The 18,141-nt window shown below is 41.0% G+C and overlaps 1 protein-coding gene across 4 annotated transcripts in view; it reads left to right on the top strand.

Moving 5' to 3' along the window:
- Positions 1 to 18,141, top strand: part of LOC124049562 (partitioning defective 3 homolog) — a 314,519-nt gene that overhangs the window by 226,589 nt on the left and 69,789 nt on the right. For all 4 annotated transcript variants that reach the window (XM_046371346.1, XM_046371347.1, XM_046371348.1 and 1 more), the window contains 2 exons: positions 6,524 to 6,652; positions 14,092 to 14,394. In XM_046371346.1, the coding sequence (XP_046227302.1) occupies positions 6,524 to 6,652; positions 14,092 to 14,394 (432 nt within the window). The remainder of the gene's footprint in view (positions 1 to 6,523; positions 6,653 to 14,091; positions 14,395 to 18,141) is intronic.

An 18,141-nucleotide genomic window follows, 5' to 3' on the forward strand; every position in this document is an offset into this window, starting at 1 on the left:
CTGCCCTGTTTGTCATGTTATATCTCTGAACAACTAGTCCAGCAGCAGGAGTTGTTGATCAGGCCATTGGACACACATGCAAGCTCGAAAGAAAAACAGCACAGGCCAGAAAGGTAAATTCTGAAAGAGAATTGTGGAGAAAGGGAAAACAGATAGAGGGAGAGTTGACTGACAGAGAGTTGCAGAAATAACAGGAAATACTGACTGACACGGCAGGAAAATAAATAAATGTAAGACTGAAAACAATTTTCTGAAAGGGCAGTATACCACCAATTTCTATCCATCTGTATTTCAGCCAGAAAATGTTCATTTCCATACAATAACCTTCCTATGGTAAACAGGTGGGGACAGTGATATTGGTTGAGAAAAAGACTGTCATTTAAATACACTGATTTGAGATGGCATACAATTCATATGCCTGTAAATTGTTTTTGTTTTTCATTATTTTGGCATCAGACCACGCAGAGCCTCACTGAAACCGAACATGCTGCAATGTGATGGTATCTATTTTGCTCAGCTGGGAGGCCTAAGAGGCATAGAAGTTTCTGGTGAGAATCCTTATTTTTTTCCCATCTTGCCGACGGTGCCGTCCCCATACTGGGGCTCGGCCTGATGTCATGAATAAATGCATGTCATGCCTCCACAGTGCAGGACACGCCGCTTTCTCACCCGGCATGAACCATTTCGACTCCCGTCCTCCCTCCCCTTGTCCCTCTCCCTACTGTTTTCACACCATTTCTGGAAGAATTAGGCTTGGCTTCCTTCCAGAGCTACAGCCAATCAATAGCAGCCTCCCTCTATACTCTTTTCTCAGGAGGAAATAGATTGGTTCTGTGTGTGCCAGTCCTTGTCCAATGAGGTGAAAACGCAGAGATGTCATATCTTGCTGTGACCTATAAGAGGCAGTCTCTGTAAAATGTGCCGCTGCATTAAGGCTTGTGTTATTTTAAATGTGCAATCCATATCATGAACCCAAGGACAGTGTGAACTCACAGAGGTGCTGTCTTACATGCTCACTCAATCTGAGGTTGCAGTCTTTCTCTTTACATTTCTTGGAAAAAAAAAATACAAAAACAAAAAAGACTCTTCTGAGGATGCATCAAACTGTAGATTCTGGTTTAAAAGTACTCTGGCTGAGCAGGGAAAGCACTGACTGACATTACAGGTTGCTGATAATGAGTTCCGCGGGGAGGGAGATAATCGGCTATCGGCGCCTCGAGGATGGGAGAACATCCTCCCATAGCTCTCTGGGGTTGGTGTCCCTGGAAACCAGTGGTGGTGACACGACGATACTGGATGCCCCTTTAATGCCTGCTAACGATCGGTAGGTCATGGTGTGGTTCCCAGGGAAGAGAGAGAGAGAGAGAAATTCCTTCTCCCTTTGACTGTCTTATTGGATTCTGCGTGACCCCAGGTAGAGAGTGTTTACACACCATAGCTGTAAAGACACTTAGCTGGTGAGGAGGACAGACAAATTGCACAGACTTGCCTTCCTAACAAGACACTATTAAAATTACATGCCATTGTCAGGGTGCTGCCCCAGGAGCAGAACAGGGTAGAAATCACGCACTGCTTCATATTGACATGGCCTTGCACTGGACGGGGATACGTGAAGATAGAAAAAGAATACTGTGTGTGTATGTGGGTTTATTTGTGTGTATGTGTGGCAGTTAACTTACTGCTGCGTACTTTCTGCTGTCAATAAAATGATAATAAGGTCTCTTGATTTTTCTCTAAGAAAAATGTACTTTTTCTTATGGTGCTTTATAGATTATCACCATAAAATGCAGGGGGTGGAGGGATAGTTATTTATTTTCTTCCTGACTGCAACAACTACAGTTTCAGGGGGTTGGGGGACTCAGACACCACATCAGACATCTGTGGGGGACTTCGCCCCGGGAGATCTGGATTAACTTTCAGGTTGGCCGAGCAGAAACCATAATGATTCTCTCTGTCTGCCCTTGAAATTATCTTCTCATCACTTACTCAAATTGATAGATGCAGTCACTTTTTCTTTCTGGCTCACCTGTTCCATTTGCAGGTTTGAAAACCGCCAAAAGATTTAACGCCTCATGTGATGTGTGAGTCATTTGAGGTTAAACCAGATAGTCCATCACATCCTTGCCTCCACTCTCAAAAGCTTCAGATTTTTTGGAGAAGCCATTCCTGCTGTCTTCTCTCCCTAAGTCGGTAACTTCCTGTGAGCAGACCACAGATTTCCCACAGAAGATGTCAAAACAGATTAGCTTCTGTCAAATCTACTACCCAGATTAAATGATTGTAACAATCAAACTGGCTTTGAGGCTTTGCATAATTTACTTTTTCTCCCTCTTTGGAAATTCTGTCTTTGACTTTTTTCTTCACTGTTGTGCTGCAGCCTTGAAGTATTATTACCCTTAAATCGATGAGGATGATATATGAGGCATCCACTGCTAGTGGTATAAACCCTTCTATTTTCTGTGATATATGAGGATGTATCGTATTGCATGGAGAACCTATTTACTAACTTCTCAGAAAAGCAGACACATACAGCAACTCAGTAATATGTCCAATGTGCACCAGCATTTAAAAACATTTATTTCATAAGATGCTGTTGGCAGATGCCTCTTAAGGTCTTTTTGCTTCAGTGGCCATTGTAACATAAATGAAGCATGTATTACATATGACTGACACGTGTTGAATTACATACCATCAAAATGAGGTTAGATGGCCAGATGGGCTTTAGTGATGAATGGGAAGGGCGCGCTTAAGCTTTGAACGCAGCCTAAAAGTCATAAATATTCTCTGCATCTATCTGGATTCTGCGTGCACATCACAAACGCTATTAATCAAATCTGCAACTGTTGTGTGTTTGTGCTCATGTAATCTTAACTCAGTATCTTTCTACCCATGTGGTTTTTGCGATCTACATCTCTCCTCACCATCGTTCTTGTTCTTTGTCTTTGGAAGGCACCTCATTCGTGTACTCATCACTCTTGCATGCTGTTTGCCACAGTGAGATGGATGCTTAGGAACGGGTCATTAAACAGCTTTGGTCCAGTGGACTGAAGCCGAAAAATAAGATCAGAGCTTTATGAGGAAATAAATAGCATGTCATTGTTTAACGCTCCGGATCAACTGTTGCTCAAATAGTGACCATTGCAGGTTATTTCAACAATTATTAGACAGAATAATCTTAATTCAAAGGCCCACTTTAATCTTTGTAAAGTCAAAAACAAATAAGTACAGTTCTGAGTCCTCTAAAATAAGTTCTCTTTCCCAAATGACAAGGTATATTGTAGTTATTTTGTTGACATTCTACCCGAGATGCAGCTGCCAATCAATATCTTATTATTAGGCTTCATCAACCTCACTCCCAATATAAATGTCCTGATACCAGCCTGGATTATTGCCAAGGTGCTAATACTGGCTCGATAGTTTTATCGAGAGGGCTGAGTTTCTTCTTCCCTCCTGACACTGATTAACTCAAAGTCATTTCTATTTTTTATTGGATTCACTTTGTGTCACAAATGAGACACTTATCTTCCAGAGGCAGGTATCAAAGTCAATACAGTTTGCAGTTTTTATACACACAATGGTACCACAGATTTTTCCTGTTGAGAAAATGTTGAGTGTAGAGAAGTTACACTGGGGTTTTTAGCGTCAGTGGAGGTTTGGTGGCCAATCCTGTGTTCCAGCATGGTCCCCGTTGGCAGTGCTCAGGCTGCTCAAGTGAAAGGCAGAGCCATGTTGTCAGCAAACCAGCAAGTGTCCCAATAGCCCTCTAATAGCTCTGGTAGTAACGGTCCTTCCCACCACCTCCACTTTGATGTGAGGCCTCCTTCTTAGGCCACTGATGATGGGGGAATAGCCTTTCACATGGGAGCTGCTGCATGCCCGGGGTCCTGCTCAGTTTAATCTGCCAATATGTTTCACTGTGACAAATCTGTACTGATGTCGATCCAGAATAAGAAGAAAAAGATGAGGGCAGACGTTGGCCTCCCCGAAGGTTATTTTATGTTTTCTTTAGGGAGGTTGGATTAAGTAGAGACTGAGAATAAAACCATAACAGGAAAAGAGGGTGAATTTTCTCCAGGAAGTTAATGAAAGTCCTTGAAGTGAGGCGAGGAAAGCTGTCACCTGCCCTGGTGATAGATAGCAGGCTCACTATTATTAGCATTCCCAGTCCCAGCCTCGAGTTTTATGCCTTACTAGAGCCATTTGTTGATTAATTAATCAGGTAATGTATGCTATCTGTGCTACAAAAGAAGCCAGATATCGCTCCTGTGGCCTCGCCTGGGATCCCTTACAACCACAAACCAGGACCTCCTGCTAGGCCACATCACATTTGAAAGATTATAATTCCAAAGCAGCCACTACCAAAGAGAAGCCATTTGCACAAAGGTCCTGGCTGCTTTTAATGTAAAGTAGAATAATAAACATCCATGAGGGAAACAGGCTCCCATTTCATGAATATATTCACTTCCACTGGCCCAAAGTCAACCTTGTCTGATGGAATTTTTTTTTTTTTTTTTTTTGCAGCTTTCAGAGAAAGTTTGCAAACTGTCAAATAAAGCTCAGCTATGAGGACGGTAAAAATAAGTGGGCTTGGGAGACTGCAAAGCGTCATGCTCTCTCCAGTGTCTCTGTCTGAAATTGAATGGGACTGCTCAGAAAAAAGTCCGTGTAGATGTGATAATTAATGTCTGTGTGTACAGTGAAAGAACACCAAATTATGTAATAACAATCAATAAAAATCTGGTCATTTTCTTTGATTATATGTATTGAAAGTCTTCTCTTCTATTTCTAATCAAATGTGTCCAAGTAAGTGGTCTGGTTTCCACCAACCTGCCAGTCATAAAGTGTTAAGTCTGTAATTTATGTTAGCTTTCCTGTTCAGCAATTGGATTTATGAAAATGTTTTGCCTTGTTAAATTTTTGCAAGAAATATTTTAATTAATTGAAACCTTCAGAAACTCTGAGATATATTACAGAGACTTGATTTATTTTTATTTATTTTTTTTTTACAAATTTATATAGATTTTTATATAGATTGTCCAAAAAAGAACAGTTGTGCAGCCTTGGGTTTCACCACGTCCTCCAGCAGTTGCTGAGTGGTTTGCTTTTTACACCCGTCACTTTGAGCTATGTTACATATATGTATTGCCCCATCCTTCTTCCGAGACTTATATTTACTACAGGATATTTAGCTTCAGTTACCATTTTGGTTTTATGTGCAGCATTTGTTAAGCCTGCCATACTTCCCTCAATAAGGCAAGGCTGAGATGGACCAATGCTTGCTATGGTTTTAAGCATCCACAATAATCTTAACTATATCGCCCATGAGCAAAAGAAGATATAGCAATGCTCTGTCTACTGCTTATAGTGTACACATGTGCCTAAATGACCATCGTGTGCACTTCCTGGATATCAGTCTGTAATACTTCCTTTTTTCTGTATCCTGCCTGCTGAGCACCTCCTCCCCAGCTGGCACCATTGTGGAGCAGCCAGAAATTACATCATACTTTCACGACTTTGCCTTTCCTGCTCCATCCTGCTGGGGATTTTATCCTTTGTCCCTAAATTTTTTACACATGTAAAAAGTTGGCACCTGATCTTATCTACAAGCACACTGTTGTGAGTAATGAAGCCTCAGCCAGTGGAGTTAGCTAACAGAGTTGTCGATATATTGTGTTTGTGAGTGTGCAACCCTGTAAATATACTGTACTTCCTGTCAGCTCCATGCCTCCTTTCTGTTTTCCATTCCCCATCATTTTCTCACACCCCTCAGTCCCCAGTCACTGAATTGCTCAGCACCAAGCCGACCAAAGGAATTTACGAACAGCGGCCTGGCTTATTTTCACCCCCTCCTGTAAAGCTGTAACAGATTTACTGCCACCGTTGTGTCACTCCGGCCATTAAAATGTAAAAGTTTGAGACACTGCCTAGAAAAGTTACAAAGTTACAAATGTTACCGGCAAGCTCGGCCGTTTCTTCCACTTACACATTTTGCCTGGTTGCAGGTAGTTTGTTCCTTCCTTGCTCAAAACTAAATCATGAACTGTCACTGCTCCCATCACTCTAAGTAAACTCTACAGCTCAGGAAGGAAATGAGGAGCTCATCCTCTCTTTTAAAAAGGGGGAGTATAGCCATTTCAGCTTTTCAGACTTACTTCTAACACAGCACACTGAATCTTTTCTGCTGTCCTGGACAGAGACTTAGTGGAGAGGGAATTCACTACACCGACTTATCTTTTGATATGGCTTGATGCAGTATGATTGCGTTTATATGAAAATGGCCAAGTTATTCTTTCAATAACGAATGGGTGCCCGGAGAGACTCCTCCTGAGCTGTCTCCCCAGTACAAACACGACCTGAAGATTTTGACAGTTTGACACTTTAATTTCCTACCGAGTATTTCACCTGAGTTTCCCAGACAAAGGATGAGACATGTTGCTGTAGAAAAAAAAAGGTCCATATTTGGTTGAAAATTATTACAGCCTGGGCCTCAGTTAAATCCTCTCTGCCCTTCTCTTTTACTCAGGTTTGGAAAGCACAGGAGGGATGAGCGGCCGGGAGACAGGATGGAGAGGACGGGCTCCAGTAAATCTAAAGCCGAGGACATGCAGGCGTCAGAAGAGGAGACCCTGCGGATGAGGCAGGAACAAGAGAGGTGAGTGCTCAGACAAAACCTTGGCTTGCTAAAAGCCTAAACAATTAAGTCCCAGCTGAACAAAGAAAAAAAAAATTGCTGTCCGGAAAATTAGCAAACAACCTAATTAGCAAAATGGTGGACCAAGGTTAGGAAATTCTGGGAAAGCACTCAGATGTCAATTTGTGAAATGTTCCTTTCTTTTATATCTTTACATTAAACAGATCATTTATAGATTGTTGTTGCCTGTGCTATTCAGAGGCGCTGACCTCCTAATGGTGCTCTTAGGCCCCTGTGGATTTGGCATGATTGAATGGTGCTCATTATAATAGTGCAATCGATGGAGCTCTGAATTCGTCCTCTCCTGCAGCTCGCACAGGTTGTTAATCGCTCAAGAATACGCTGTTCTTTTGTGTCCGCCCCTCCTGGCTCAGTGTCCACTGGTGTTTGTGGACATCAGGACGTCCAGAAGAATAAGTTGAGGCACTGGTTTTACTGCCTGTGCCTCATCCCTCACAGACAAGCCCCATTTAATTCCCTCCAACAGAGAAGACAATATTGGTGGCAGGGTAAATGAAAAGACAGCTTGCTGCCTCCATTGTTCTCCACCAGCCAAATGAACTCAGTAATCATAGTGCCGTTGGTAATGACAGCTAATTGAATAGAAACAATAAGACTTGATACTGCTCCCTCTTACGGTGGAGGGAAAGAAGGATGGATGGCTGTCAAAAATGGATGGTGCCACAAACACAAACAAGTGTGCACATAGAAAAAAAACACAAAAGCCCTCTCCCCTGCTGAATGGAGCATCTGGAGGCCTTGCTCAAAAAGCTGTAACACATTTCTTTTTGGTATTCAACCATGACTTGCAGTGAAGGTCCTCTCCACTGAGGATGTGAACCCCCCTCTGGATGAAGGCCCAACACATTTCCCCCAGTACACCCTGAAGACCAATGGGCCTGGCTCTCCTATCCCGATCTGTCCCCTTTGAGAAGCTCCCAATAGACTGTCACACTAAGCAGCAGAATCAACACAGACATGCAGCGGGCATGAGATATGTAGAGTACATACTCTCACAACCCCTCCCCCACAAACACATACACAGTATTTAAATCCCACTCCTGCTTCTTTTCTTTCACCGCTGTCGCCCATTTTCTTTGTCTGTTACTTTGTCTTGCAGCACATTCTCATTCCTTGTCTTGTTTGCGTCCGTTCTGCATGTGTGAGCTCCTGTCTCAGCTCCCTGTGCATGAGGGCAACCTAATTCTTTCCTTTTGTACCTGTTCCCAAATCCCATCACTCAGCCAGGCTGGGATTGTCCCTTGGTTAATGGAAAGGGAAACCTGAGGGAAATTGTGGTAAGTTTCGAATAAACCAACCTACCATAAAGACAAGTCGATATTCAAAGCATTAGGGTTGACCGGGACGACATCTCAGATATCTATTACTTCTTGTATTTTTTGGTAGCACTACTATATTACATTTCCTCCGTGCCACATTTGATTTCCCTAGTTTTCTGCTTAAGGCACATGCTCTGATTGATTACAGAGACAAGACCATTTAAGTTTATAAAATTATGGATCAGACTGTAACAGGCTTCCAAAGCTAGCAACCGTCAGCCAGCACTGTGTGTCAGCACGACCCGGGATGGGCCGCAGCCAAACTCCGCTCGGCTGACATTAGCGATCATTAATTCGAGCAGACGGTTTTGACAGGGGCTTTTAGTGATTCAAAATAGGAGTCAGCATAGAGGTGAGACAGATTAATTCATAAAACCTGCCCTTTTTACACTGCAGTAAGGCAGCTACGGATATATATTTGAAACTCTAACCTTGATATGATTCAAGCAATTTATGATTTGGCCTGCAGTCCTTGCAGACACAACTCGTTTATTTTGAGTACAAATGTTCTCTTATGGACTGAAGATGATGGAGAAGAGAGTACATAAAACTTTTGACTTCATTGCTCACGCACAATGCAGTGTATCCACTTGATGAAGAGTGGTTATCAGCAGCATTTGTTTTGCTAAAATCTGGCAGATTTTGTATAGCTCCTGTGATTGACTGGTTCATGTCTCATCAGGGCGGCATTAGAGCATGTGGTTAGTCTGATCTAAATCTTTGCTCAGCCCAGCAGTGGCAGCCATTACTCTGTTTCTGATTGGCTCATGTTGAGAGGACTGTGGCTACAGTAAGCCCTCTGATTGGACTTTGGGTGGGTTGGAGAGCAGTCTTTTCTGTGGTCCTCATTCATGAAGGACCATAGGGGAGAAAAGAGACAAAGAAACACAGGGCAGTGGTACTGGAGCTTCTATCAGTCTCTGACTTATCTCTGCACACGCTTGCCCTGAAACTATATTTTCCCTGCCAAAGTGGGCAGGCCACAAAGACAACCTGACACTGTTCCTTCTTCATTTTCCGCCTGAGCTGAACTCCGTTCTCTCTGTCTTACTCTGTGGCAGCTGATTATGATGTCCATTCTCTCTTATCTGCTTGGCTCTGGTTGGCTTCTAATCAGTGGCCAGCACTCTGCTGTCACTGTCCTTGTTCCCGCTCCCCAGACCACAGCGGAGCATATCACTGCTTTTTTCCACCCACTCGACAGTGCTCTGCTTCCTCTTGTTTGTTGTTTGACTTCCTGCTGACTGTAGACAAACAAAACCTGACCACTGTTTCTGGACTGGGTCAGTCAGCAGAAAATTTGACAAACCACATCCCTGAATTATGCATCTTTCACTGAATAAAAGAGAAATTTGTCACTTATATCATGTTCAGGGTACAGAACCTTGAGGTCACCAATACAAGAAAAAACACAAAGCAATTGAGTGTGAGGTAGATCCTTTTTAGTTTATTCTTCACAGTGATTGTGGGCACAATATTATCATTCCACTTTGTCAAACCATCTCATTATTTCAGTATCCTCTTTGAGTCTCATTTACATAGTGAGTTCAAAGGAAGTTCCAACTGGCTGATTGGGGAAAGTGATTACATTTGTAATTATATTGATACCTACAGCAAGTTAATGCGATTGCGATTGACTGTGAATTAAAACCATGAAACTTGGGCAATCATAGCTGTGATTGCATTTTAGTATTATGGGCCAAGTGTCAACACAAAAGACGAACTGGAGGTTTGCGATTCTGCACAGGCAGCAGCGTGCAGAGTCATTTACTGCACTTTGATTAGATTCAGATACTTTCTGCCCTCCATTTGCACTTCAGAACAATAGAGCATGTTTTGGTGAGGAGTTATTGAAAAGAAAAATCTATTCAAAGCAGCTGGATGAGAAAGTAAAAGAGCAAATACATTCTGTTTCATCTTCCACGATAACAATGCATATTGAAGAGGCGGGCTTTCGAGCTTCTAAGTGTGCTGACTTCAAAATGAGTGTCTGACATCACCACCCCCCCCACCCACCCTGAACCCCCCAGTCTCCCCTGGGTAGACTACACATTGACAAACATATGGAGAACTAGTGTGCTGGCTTTATTGGTCCAAAACAGAGAGATTTATTCAGTGTGAAGAGCAAGGACTTGAGGTAAACTGAAATGTTGTTACCAGTTCACACCAGATCCCTCATTCTATAAATAAAATGTGTTAAAATAATTACCTGATGTGAGAATGTTTTGCTTTCATATTCCAATGCTGAAATGAAGCTGTAGTAACAGTATTTACTGATTTAGTTTTAGTTGATGTGAAGGTGCAGTATTCAGCCTCATTTTATTGGATGTAAATATGATAATAATAACAATAATGATAATGATAAAAACACAGACAGCAGATAAAGTTGAGACTGAGATATGTTTCAAGGAAGAAATGTTATCTCTGAAATATTTGGACTGGGTTGAGTTGAACTTAAACTGTCCCAGAAGCCTTAGCATTAGGCATTTCCTCCCAGCTGTTAGCCAGGAGAAACAAGAAAGTAAGAATTGTAGTTTATTGAAAGGTAAGTGTTTGGTCAGTTGTTGTAAGAATGGAGAGTAAAACAGATGCAGCACCAAGACTCAAAACAAACTAAGGAATTACTGATGTAATACTGAAATTATCTTCTTTTCTGTCATCAGTGTAATTAAAATGAAAATTAAAATCTACAGCAGGGCTGCGGTGAAGCACGACAGCTCGACTGTCGCCTTTTTGAAATAAAATCTCCCTGGGCTTGTTGCATTAAAAGCTACAGTGTCCTCTCCCCTCAAACATACTATCTGGTAAGAGGAGACGAGAGGAGAAGGGCTGGTAATTGGGCCTGTACAGTAATAATGTGTTTAGTGTGGGCAGCACTTTCCTCACTGTTAACATGCTGGGCCATTAATTGGCTAATGGAGTATATATGGTACAGTGTTGGGAGGGTGGTCTCTCAGGAGAAGCTGGAGGAAGGAGAGGAGTTAGAAGTGAAGCAGCAGTTGCAGGTCACTCAGGAAGAACACAGTATAGGTTTTGGAGCTATGCGCACGCCACTGAGCAGAAGAATGGCTTCCAAATTGTAACCCTGTTGCATACAAAATTCATTTATGCACATTTGCATTTTTTTTTTTCTGAACTTCTGCACAGAAGTCACAGGGAGGAGGTTGGGTGAATGATTGTGCATTCACTGCATGGGACTTTGACACTGGAAACAGTAGTTTCAGGTGGTGAAGGTGTTATATATAAGTCATATATGTGTTATACAAATCTTTAACTGTAGATATTGTAGATAAAATAAATGACATCTGTTGTTCAGTGAACATTTTGCAAATAATTTAATTATAAATGTTTCCTTTAGGGCTGCAACATTTATTATTAATTATTTTCTAGATTAATGGATTATTTGTTTTGAACTATAAAATCTTAGAAAATGGAAAAAATTTTCAGTCAGGCCCAGATGACATCCTCAAATGTCTTGTTTTTTCCACAACCCAAAATTGTTCAGTTTAATGTCATAGATGAGCAAGGAAACCTGGAAATGTCCACATTTATTAAGCTGGAATCAGATTATTTTGACTTTTTTTCCTTAGAAAGTTACTCATACTGATGAATCAGTTATCAAATTAATTGATGAATATTGATCAATCATTGCAGCTCTAATTTCTTTGTTATTTTGATAAAACAAGACTAAGGGTCAGTTCAGCCACACTGGCAACGATACATTTTAATGTCACAGTGCTCATATGTTTCTCTTTTAATGTTCACCATCTCAGTTTAAGGTTTTAGCATGCTAAGAAATGTAAATCAAAATGCATCTGAGATAAGTTGCTTAGAGATGTATGTTTTAGATGACTCAGCTGCTAAATTACTGGTAATTTTGTTCTTAACTATAGGAGACATCTAGTGCAGTTCAGAATGTAACATTCAAATCTGAACTTGCTATGGAGAGACAAACTGCCAACTGGTCAAGGGTGGAAACTTCACATCATATGATAGTAGAGCTTTTCTTTCTGACAGCAAGAACAAGTAGGTGTAGGCCTCTCACTGCAGACTGACAAGTTTGGATTTTTGGATATGTTTTCTACACAAACACACAGACCAATAGATCTTTTGTAAAACAAAAAGGTTCATGACCTCTCCCGTGAAAAAATGTGAGGTCTTGTTAAAGACTGATGCAAAAACTGGATTGTATATACGCTACAAAGATATAACACAAGATTGGCCAGATGATGACACTAATGACAACAGCATGACTCACATATTTGGTATTTTTGCTTGTTAATACCCTTTTATTGAAATGCATCTATTAGCTTTATCCATGTCAGACTCTGGAGACCTGGAAAATAAGTCCCTCTCTTTTAGCTTCATGTCGCCAGTCTAGCCAAGGCCATTATCTCGTCCTAAATGTCAATATTGCCATTTTTATGAATCTGATTAGACCATAAAACGCCAGAGGGTCTTGAGATCCCAGTGGACTTCCGTGAACCTGTGGTAACATCATTGTCTGGTCCTTCCTGGCAGAGATCTGACATCACTTTAGCCAGATGGCAGGTGAAAAGGCTTCTGGGAATTAGTGTTTTTCTCCATGTGAGGCTTGTTTCCAGTTTCCTCACAGCACAATCTAAAGCACGACTACATTTAATACACGCAACTGTGCAGTGAGTTGATCATTTTCATATTGTACCTGGTCCACGACAATGCAAAAATACGCCAAACAAGCTTAGAGGCTTTATAAATGACTGCATATCATGCAACATTGCATCAGGCTTCCATCAAAATCTCATTCCACAGATAACGCTGAGAAAATGGGATTTTGGACAGCTAAAAATAAACAAGGCAGCGTATGGGTACAATGTGGGAATTGGGTTAATCCCGAACTGAAAAATGGTGATTGTTTGAAATGTGATTACTGTTATTAAAATACACAGACATGGTAGACAGAGTTAGGCTAGGGGGTATTCTAGTTCTGTTCCAAACCTGTCAGTCATCTGTGAGGAGCAGCAGTGGGGGGTCAGAGGTCGGTTATGACCTGAGGTAATAGGGAAGCACCAGTGGGAAGTAGTCTGCTTGTATGTGTGTGTGGATGTGTGTGTGTGTGTTACCCTACAGCAGGGATGCAACATCTGGAACCAGTAAGCAGTCTGGTGGCTGCTGCCAGGGTCACCGCAATGGGAGGTCAGCTCCCCCCTTTTGCCTGTCCTCAGCCCCTCTCCTCTCCACTCCCCACTGTACACCTCCCCACTCCTACAATGCAAGCTCTCCTCGCTCCCATGCAGCACCATGTCTGAGTCTGGTTAGCTGCGGAACCATTCTCTGAGACAGGAAAGGCCCTGTGAAAGGCTTCGTTGTGTGGAAGTGGTCCCTGGGAGAGGAACGGCATGGAGGGAGAGAGGGAGGAAGACAAGGTCTGACTGCCTGAGGATCAGTACCCTCATTACTTAAAAAACAGCTTTTTAATGTTGAGATCTTTCTCAGATGTGGACTGTTCAATATCTGAGATTAAACTTAAAAGTTGGAATGCTGCTATAGGCCTCACTGAATCCTTGACAGTATATTACGGTTGCTGTTTTTTAAATCCATTTCTCCTTATCCTGTGTTGCCTCATTACATTATGTATTAGCCAATTACCACATTACTTCTAAATTGTTTCTTCTTATGGTATATTTACTCTTCATAAACAAACACATGCAATTCATAAGTTAGCATCTTTGTCTGAGTTCCCAGGGATATTTTATGACAACTTTTCCAGTCTTGTAAACATGAAAATTGAATGTGTTTCCTTCAGCAGTTGAAGAGTTGGAGTAAACATAGTCAGGATTCCTGAGCATTTTTAAACAAGTGCTTAAGAATTTTAGCATTTGACACACTGATCATCTAAAAGTTATTAATGTTTGACTCCACAATTGAAAGGTTTATCACCAAACAGCTTTTAAGGTATTAAGGTATTCCCACTGAGGACTTTACTGAATATTGAATTTTGGCAACTCTGGGCATAACTGTTAGCTTGTCAGAGGATTCACAAATAAATAACACTTTTTGTCTTCAATATGTTTATCGCAGAATTCAGGCCAAGATGCGGGAGCTCAGGGAGAAGCAGGCTAAGGAGAGAGAATATGCTGAGATCCAAGACATTATCAGCCCAACCTTCAGCTCGGATGAGGAGCACACCTACGCTGGCATCGGTTCATTAGACTCGTCCATGGATAGCAGCAGCTTGGATCCTTACAACCACCACTACCATCTCCCTCAGAGTCCACAGAGCCCTCACTTGCCCTTGAGCCTTCAGGACAATGGTCCACCCCTGGAAGCTCTGTATGCCCAGGTCAACAAGCCACGCAATGGACGCCCTGCTGCTCCAGACAGGTAGGGGGGTCCCCAAAAAATAGCCCTTTCCCAGGTGTTGTATGACTGTTGACACAGCATACACAATACTTAAGGCTCAACAATGTGCTTTCTAACTGTCTACATTTCTCGTTCATTCAGACGACACTAACTAGCTTTGTGCCTTGTGCTTGTGCTTTGCAACAATCTCATTCATTTACACCTCATCTATAATGTATAAGCAGTGTTGGGATTGTATTTGTGCACTAGGGGTGACACATGCTGCACCGAAAAACAATGAATTTCACACAGCAATTTATCACTGCGTTGTCTCACAAGACGTTGGACCTTGCAAGCAGTCAGAGTCACCAGGAAAGGTGAAACAACAAGAGCCAGTTATTCTTCACGTGTTAGAATTTTTTTTTTTTTTTCCTCATTATCCTTGGATCACAGGTAATCCCCCGCGGCCTCTCACACACACCTTTTTCAGTGTCAGACTGCACGTGAGTTCAGCTTGTTTGTCGCTGAGGGGCTGTATCACTCATAACCTCCATGTCAACACAAATATTTGATGTGATGACAACTTGCACAGCTTTAGTTTTATATTGCTGTTTTGATAGCCGGTTGCCAACAGGCCAGTGTTAAAGTTATCACCTGCTTTTATCTGTGCCTTTATTTTCTTTCTTAGCTCCAGTAAATGGGATCCATAGTTTCTTATGTTATGAGTTAAAGTGACTTAGCTAGTTCCATTCTTTGCCATGTACAGAGTGTCAGATCCCTGAAAACAGAGCTTTACGATTTGCTTTTCATTTCTCAAAGCCTACTATGCAATGTTATATCCTTCACAAAGTGAAGTCCAAAAAATCAGTCTAACATTGAAATGACCAGGAGACTAAAATCTGCTTTTTAAAGTACCTGCCAGTGTCGAGAATTGTAAAATAGATAAAGATTAAGACACCTACAATCTATTTGTTACAACAACAATCAACAGTATTATTAGTATTATGTTTGACTTTTCTTATTTTTTCTTTTTCTTTAGCTGTGTTGTCAAAAAACAAAAACTTTACAACCAATAAGCATTACAAGCATAATATATAATGTTTGTTCCTCTGCTGGGCTGGATGTGTTTCCTGCAGATCATATCCAGTGGTGACAAGTCAGGAGATTTCTACCCCCATAGAACTTTTCAGGGTGTTATTAATGGATCAGATAATACCCACCTCCTGTGATTGACAGCTGTGTCTTTGGGGCTCTCTTTTGTGACCTTTCACTGGTAGCCCAGGTGGGCTGGGCTGCATGTGATCCGGTGTGTGACCAATACTTTGGGTGAGCGTGTGTTTTTTAAGAGGATTTACAGAGGTAGACTATCCATCCTGTAACCCACCCCATCCCCCACATGCGTCAGAGCAGATATGACAAGGTTATCTGGCCCTCATGATAGCCGACTAAATCCATGTGCCAATATATCCGGGTCTTAATGCAGGCCACTGATCCATGTGTCTAAAGCGAAGGTTACCTTCACATGTTTCCTCAGCATGGCCTTGTTGTGTCATGGCAGCTATCAAATGCAAAGTATCCCACTTCCAAAGCAGAAGTTCATTATTAGCCTGGAAGCTAGTTGATAAAAGAAGGCAAAACTATGCTTGTCTGGTGTTCAGTGAGCCTGTGTATTCAGATCACAGGGCTCTGAGATGTTGGTCAGTGATAGAAATGAACCTATTGATTGTCTGTGGGACTATCAGTGAGCTTGAACAAAAGACAACCCTGTGAGTGTCTTTATTTCTGTCTCTCAACCTGCTTAGTGTGTCTCACAGAGAAAGAAAGAGAAAAGGCAGTTATCCAAAGTACCTCCTGCATGAAGGGTCTGATTTTTTTTTTTCTGTTTGTTTTTTTTTTTTTTTTTTATCGTACAGATTGCTGTAATATTCTTTTAGATTCAAAAATGAAACCAATTTAATATTCATTAAATCTTTGGTTTCACAAAACATGCACCATAGAAAGAACCTGTCAGATCTTCTCCTTCCTGCCCTGTTTCAGCAGCTCCTTGGAAATAATGAATTCTCTTCTTCACATGTTTATTTCAGCATAAAAAGCTTATTATTGTTGCATATTAATCACAAATACAAGCTTATATTTAGTTTGAGGTCTGAGCCATAAGCATTGATAGTGCAATGTAGAGTTTTATTTGCAGGGACAGGATTAGCTGTCGTGACTGTTGTGATTTGATTTGAAATATGCGCCGCATGTTCGACACTGCATTTTTGTTTTGCACCTCTAGCTGTTTTGCATATCTTGTGTATGCCAGCCCGGCTGTATGCCTGTAATATTTGTCTTGCTGCCTTTGAGATATAATATGCACTGGTTCTTATTTAGCTCAGAGGTTTTCTATTTACGATTTGCAAAAAGGAGCTTGAAACACATTCAGATTCAAGTCTCCTGTCACTAGCCTATCATAACAAACATAAACAGTAATTTGCATTTCTAAATTAAACTTAATGGAACTTTCATTGTCAAATATAAAGCCCCAACACAACAGAATTTGCAATAAATTCTGACTCCTCCATGTATCAAGACAGCAAAATTAAATTCCAAACTTTTCTTTTTCCATTAAGACATCCAGTATGACTTTTAATTTCTTCACTTCCTAATCCCACCACTCAACCACATGTTTTGAAGCTTCAAAGATAACACGAATTTCCTGTTTGAAAGTCAGGAAAAAGGAAGTGGATGAGGTTTGTTCAGGGAAGGCTGCTCATTCCTGGCTGTCAGTCAGTCTTCAGTATGAAAGGGAAGAATGAGAAGCATTTAACCCTGACCTGGATACTGTTACTGCCTACTGAAATGGGCCCTGGAGAAACACACTCTGATCAAAGGGGCAGATTACTGATCATCTCACAAGTACATATGCATATGTACTATAGTTTGCCGCAGTACTTTATTTCTGCCATTTATGGGAGTTGTCATTTTCATTGATAGACACCCACCATTGCTGATGAAAATCTGAAATGCAAGCAGAAATGTTTACAGACAGTATGATATTTAAAATTTTATTCACATTAAGTTTAGTCAAGTTCCCTAAATTCCCTCTTCACTCTCAAACTCCCAGAAGTAAAGCAATAAACAACAAAAATTTCTCTGGGTTTGAACATTCTTGGAAACGTTTGGGCTAATGAGTAAATAACTCAGCATAAGCTTAGTTGTTTTTAGTCATTTTAATGCTACATATTGTATATTTAAGTCACATGGTCAGAGGTCTGAAAGTAAACTTTTGACTCAGTGAACTTTAACATCGCATGCAAAAACAATTGAGTTAAAAGTCACACTGCCGATAGCCTAATTTATTTTGATTGCCACCCTTGACTGTCTATAATGCAAACAGGACACAGTGGGTATTGATACACAATTTTTCAACAAACAAAATTGTTCCAAAAGGAGTTTGAGAAGAGACTGGAGCATTTCCAATGCTATAGAGAAAATAAATTTGATGATTTGTTTGTTTTTTGTTATGTATTTTACAAAAACACACATAAAAAATACTTACATAAAAACAAAGTAAACCCAGAAATTGTTGACTGGCTGTCATTATATTCTACAGCATGTCAAATAATATTATATAGGGATATTACCATGGTGTAAACCACCTCCTGATTATCATATGACTTCTAGAAGCATGGCACAACAGCACAAATCATACCTTGCAAAATTGGTTCCAGGGAAGTAGTTGAAAGTAAATGGAAATAAATTGAGCTAAAATTAGCTGACAGTCTGCTTTTATTTTTCAGTCATTAC

This window comes from Scatophagus argus, chromosome 18 (genome assembly GCF_020382885.2).
Source record: "Scatophagus argus isolate fScaArg1 chromosome 18, fScaArg1.pri, whole genome shotgun sequence".
Lineage (NCBI taxonomy): Eukaryota > Metazoa > Chordata > Actinopteri > Scatophagidae > Scatophagus > Scatophagus argus.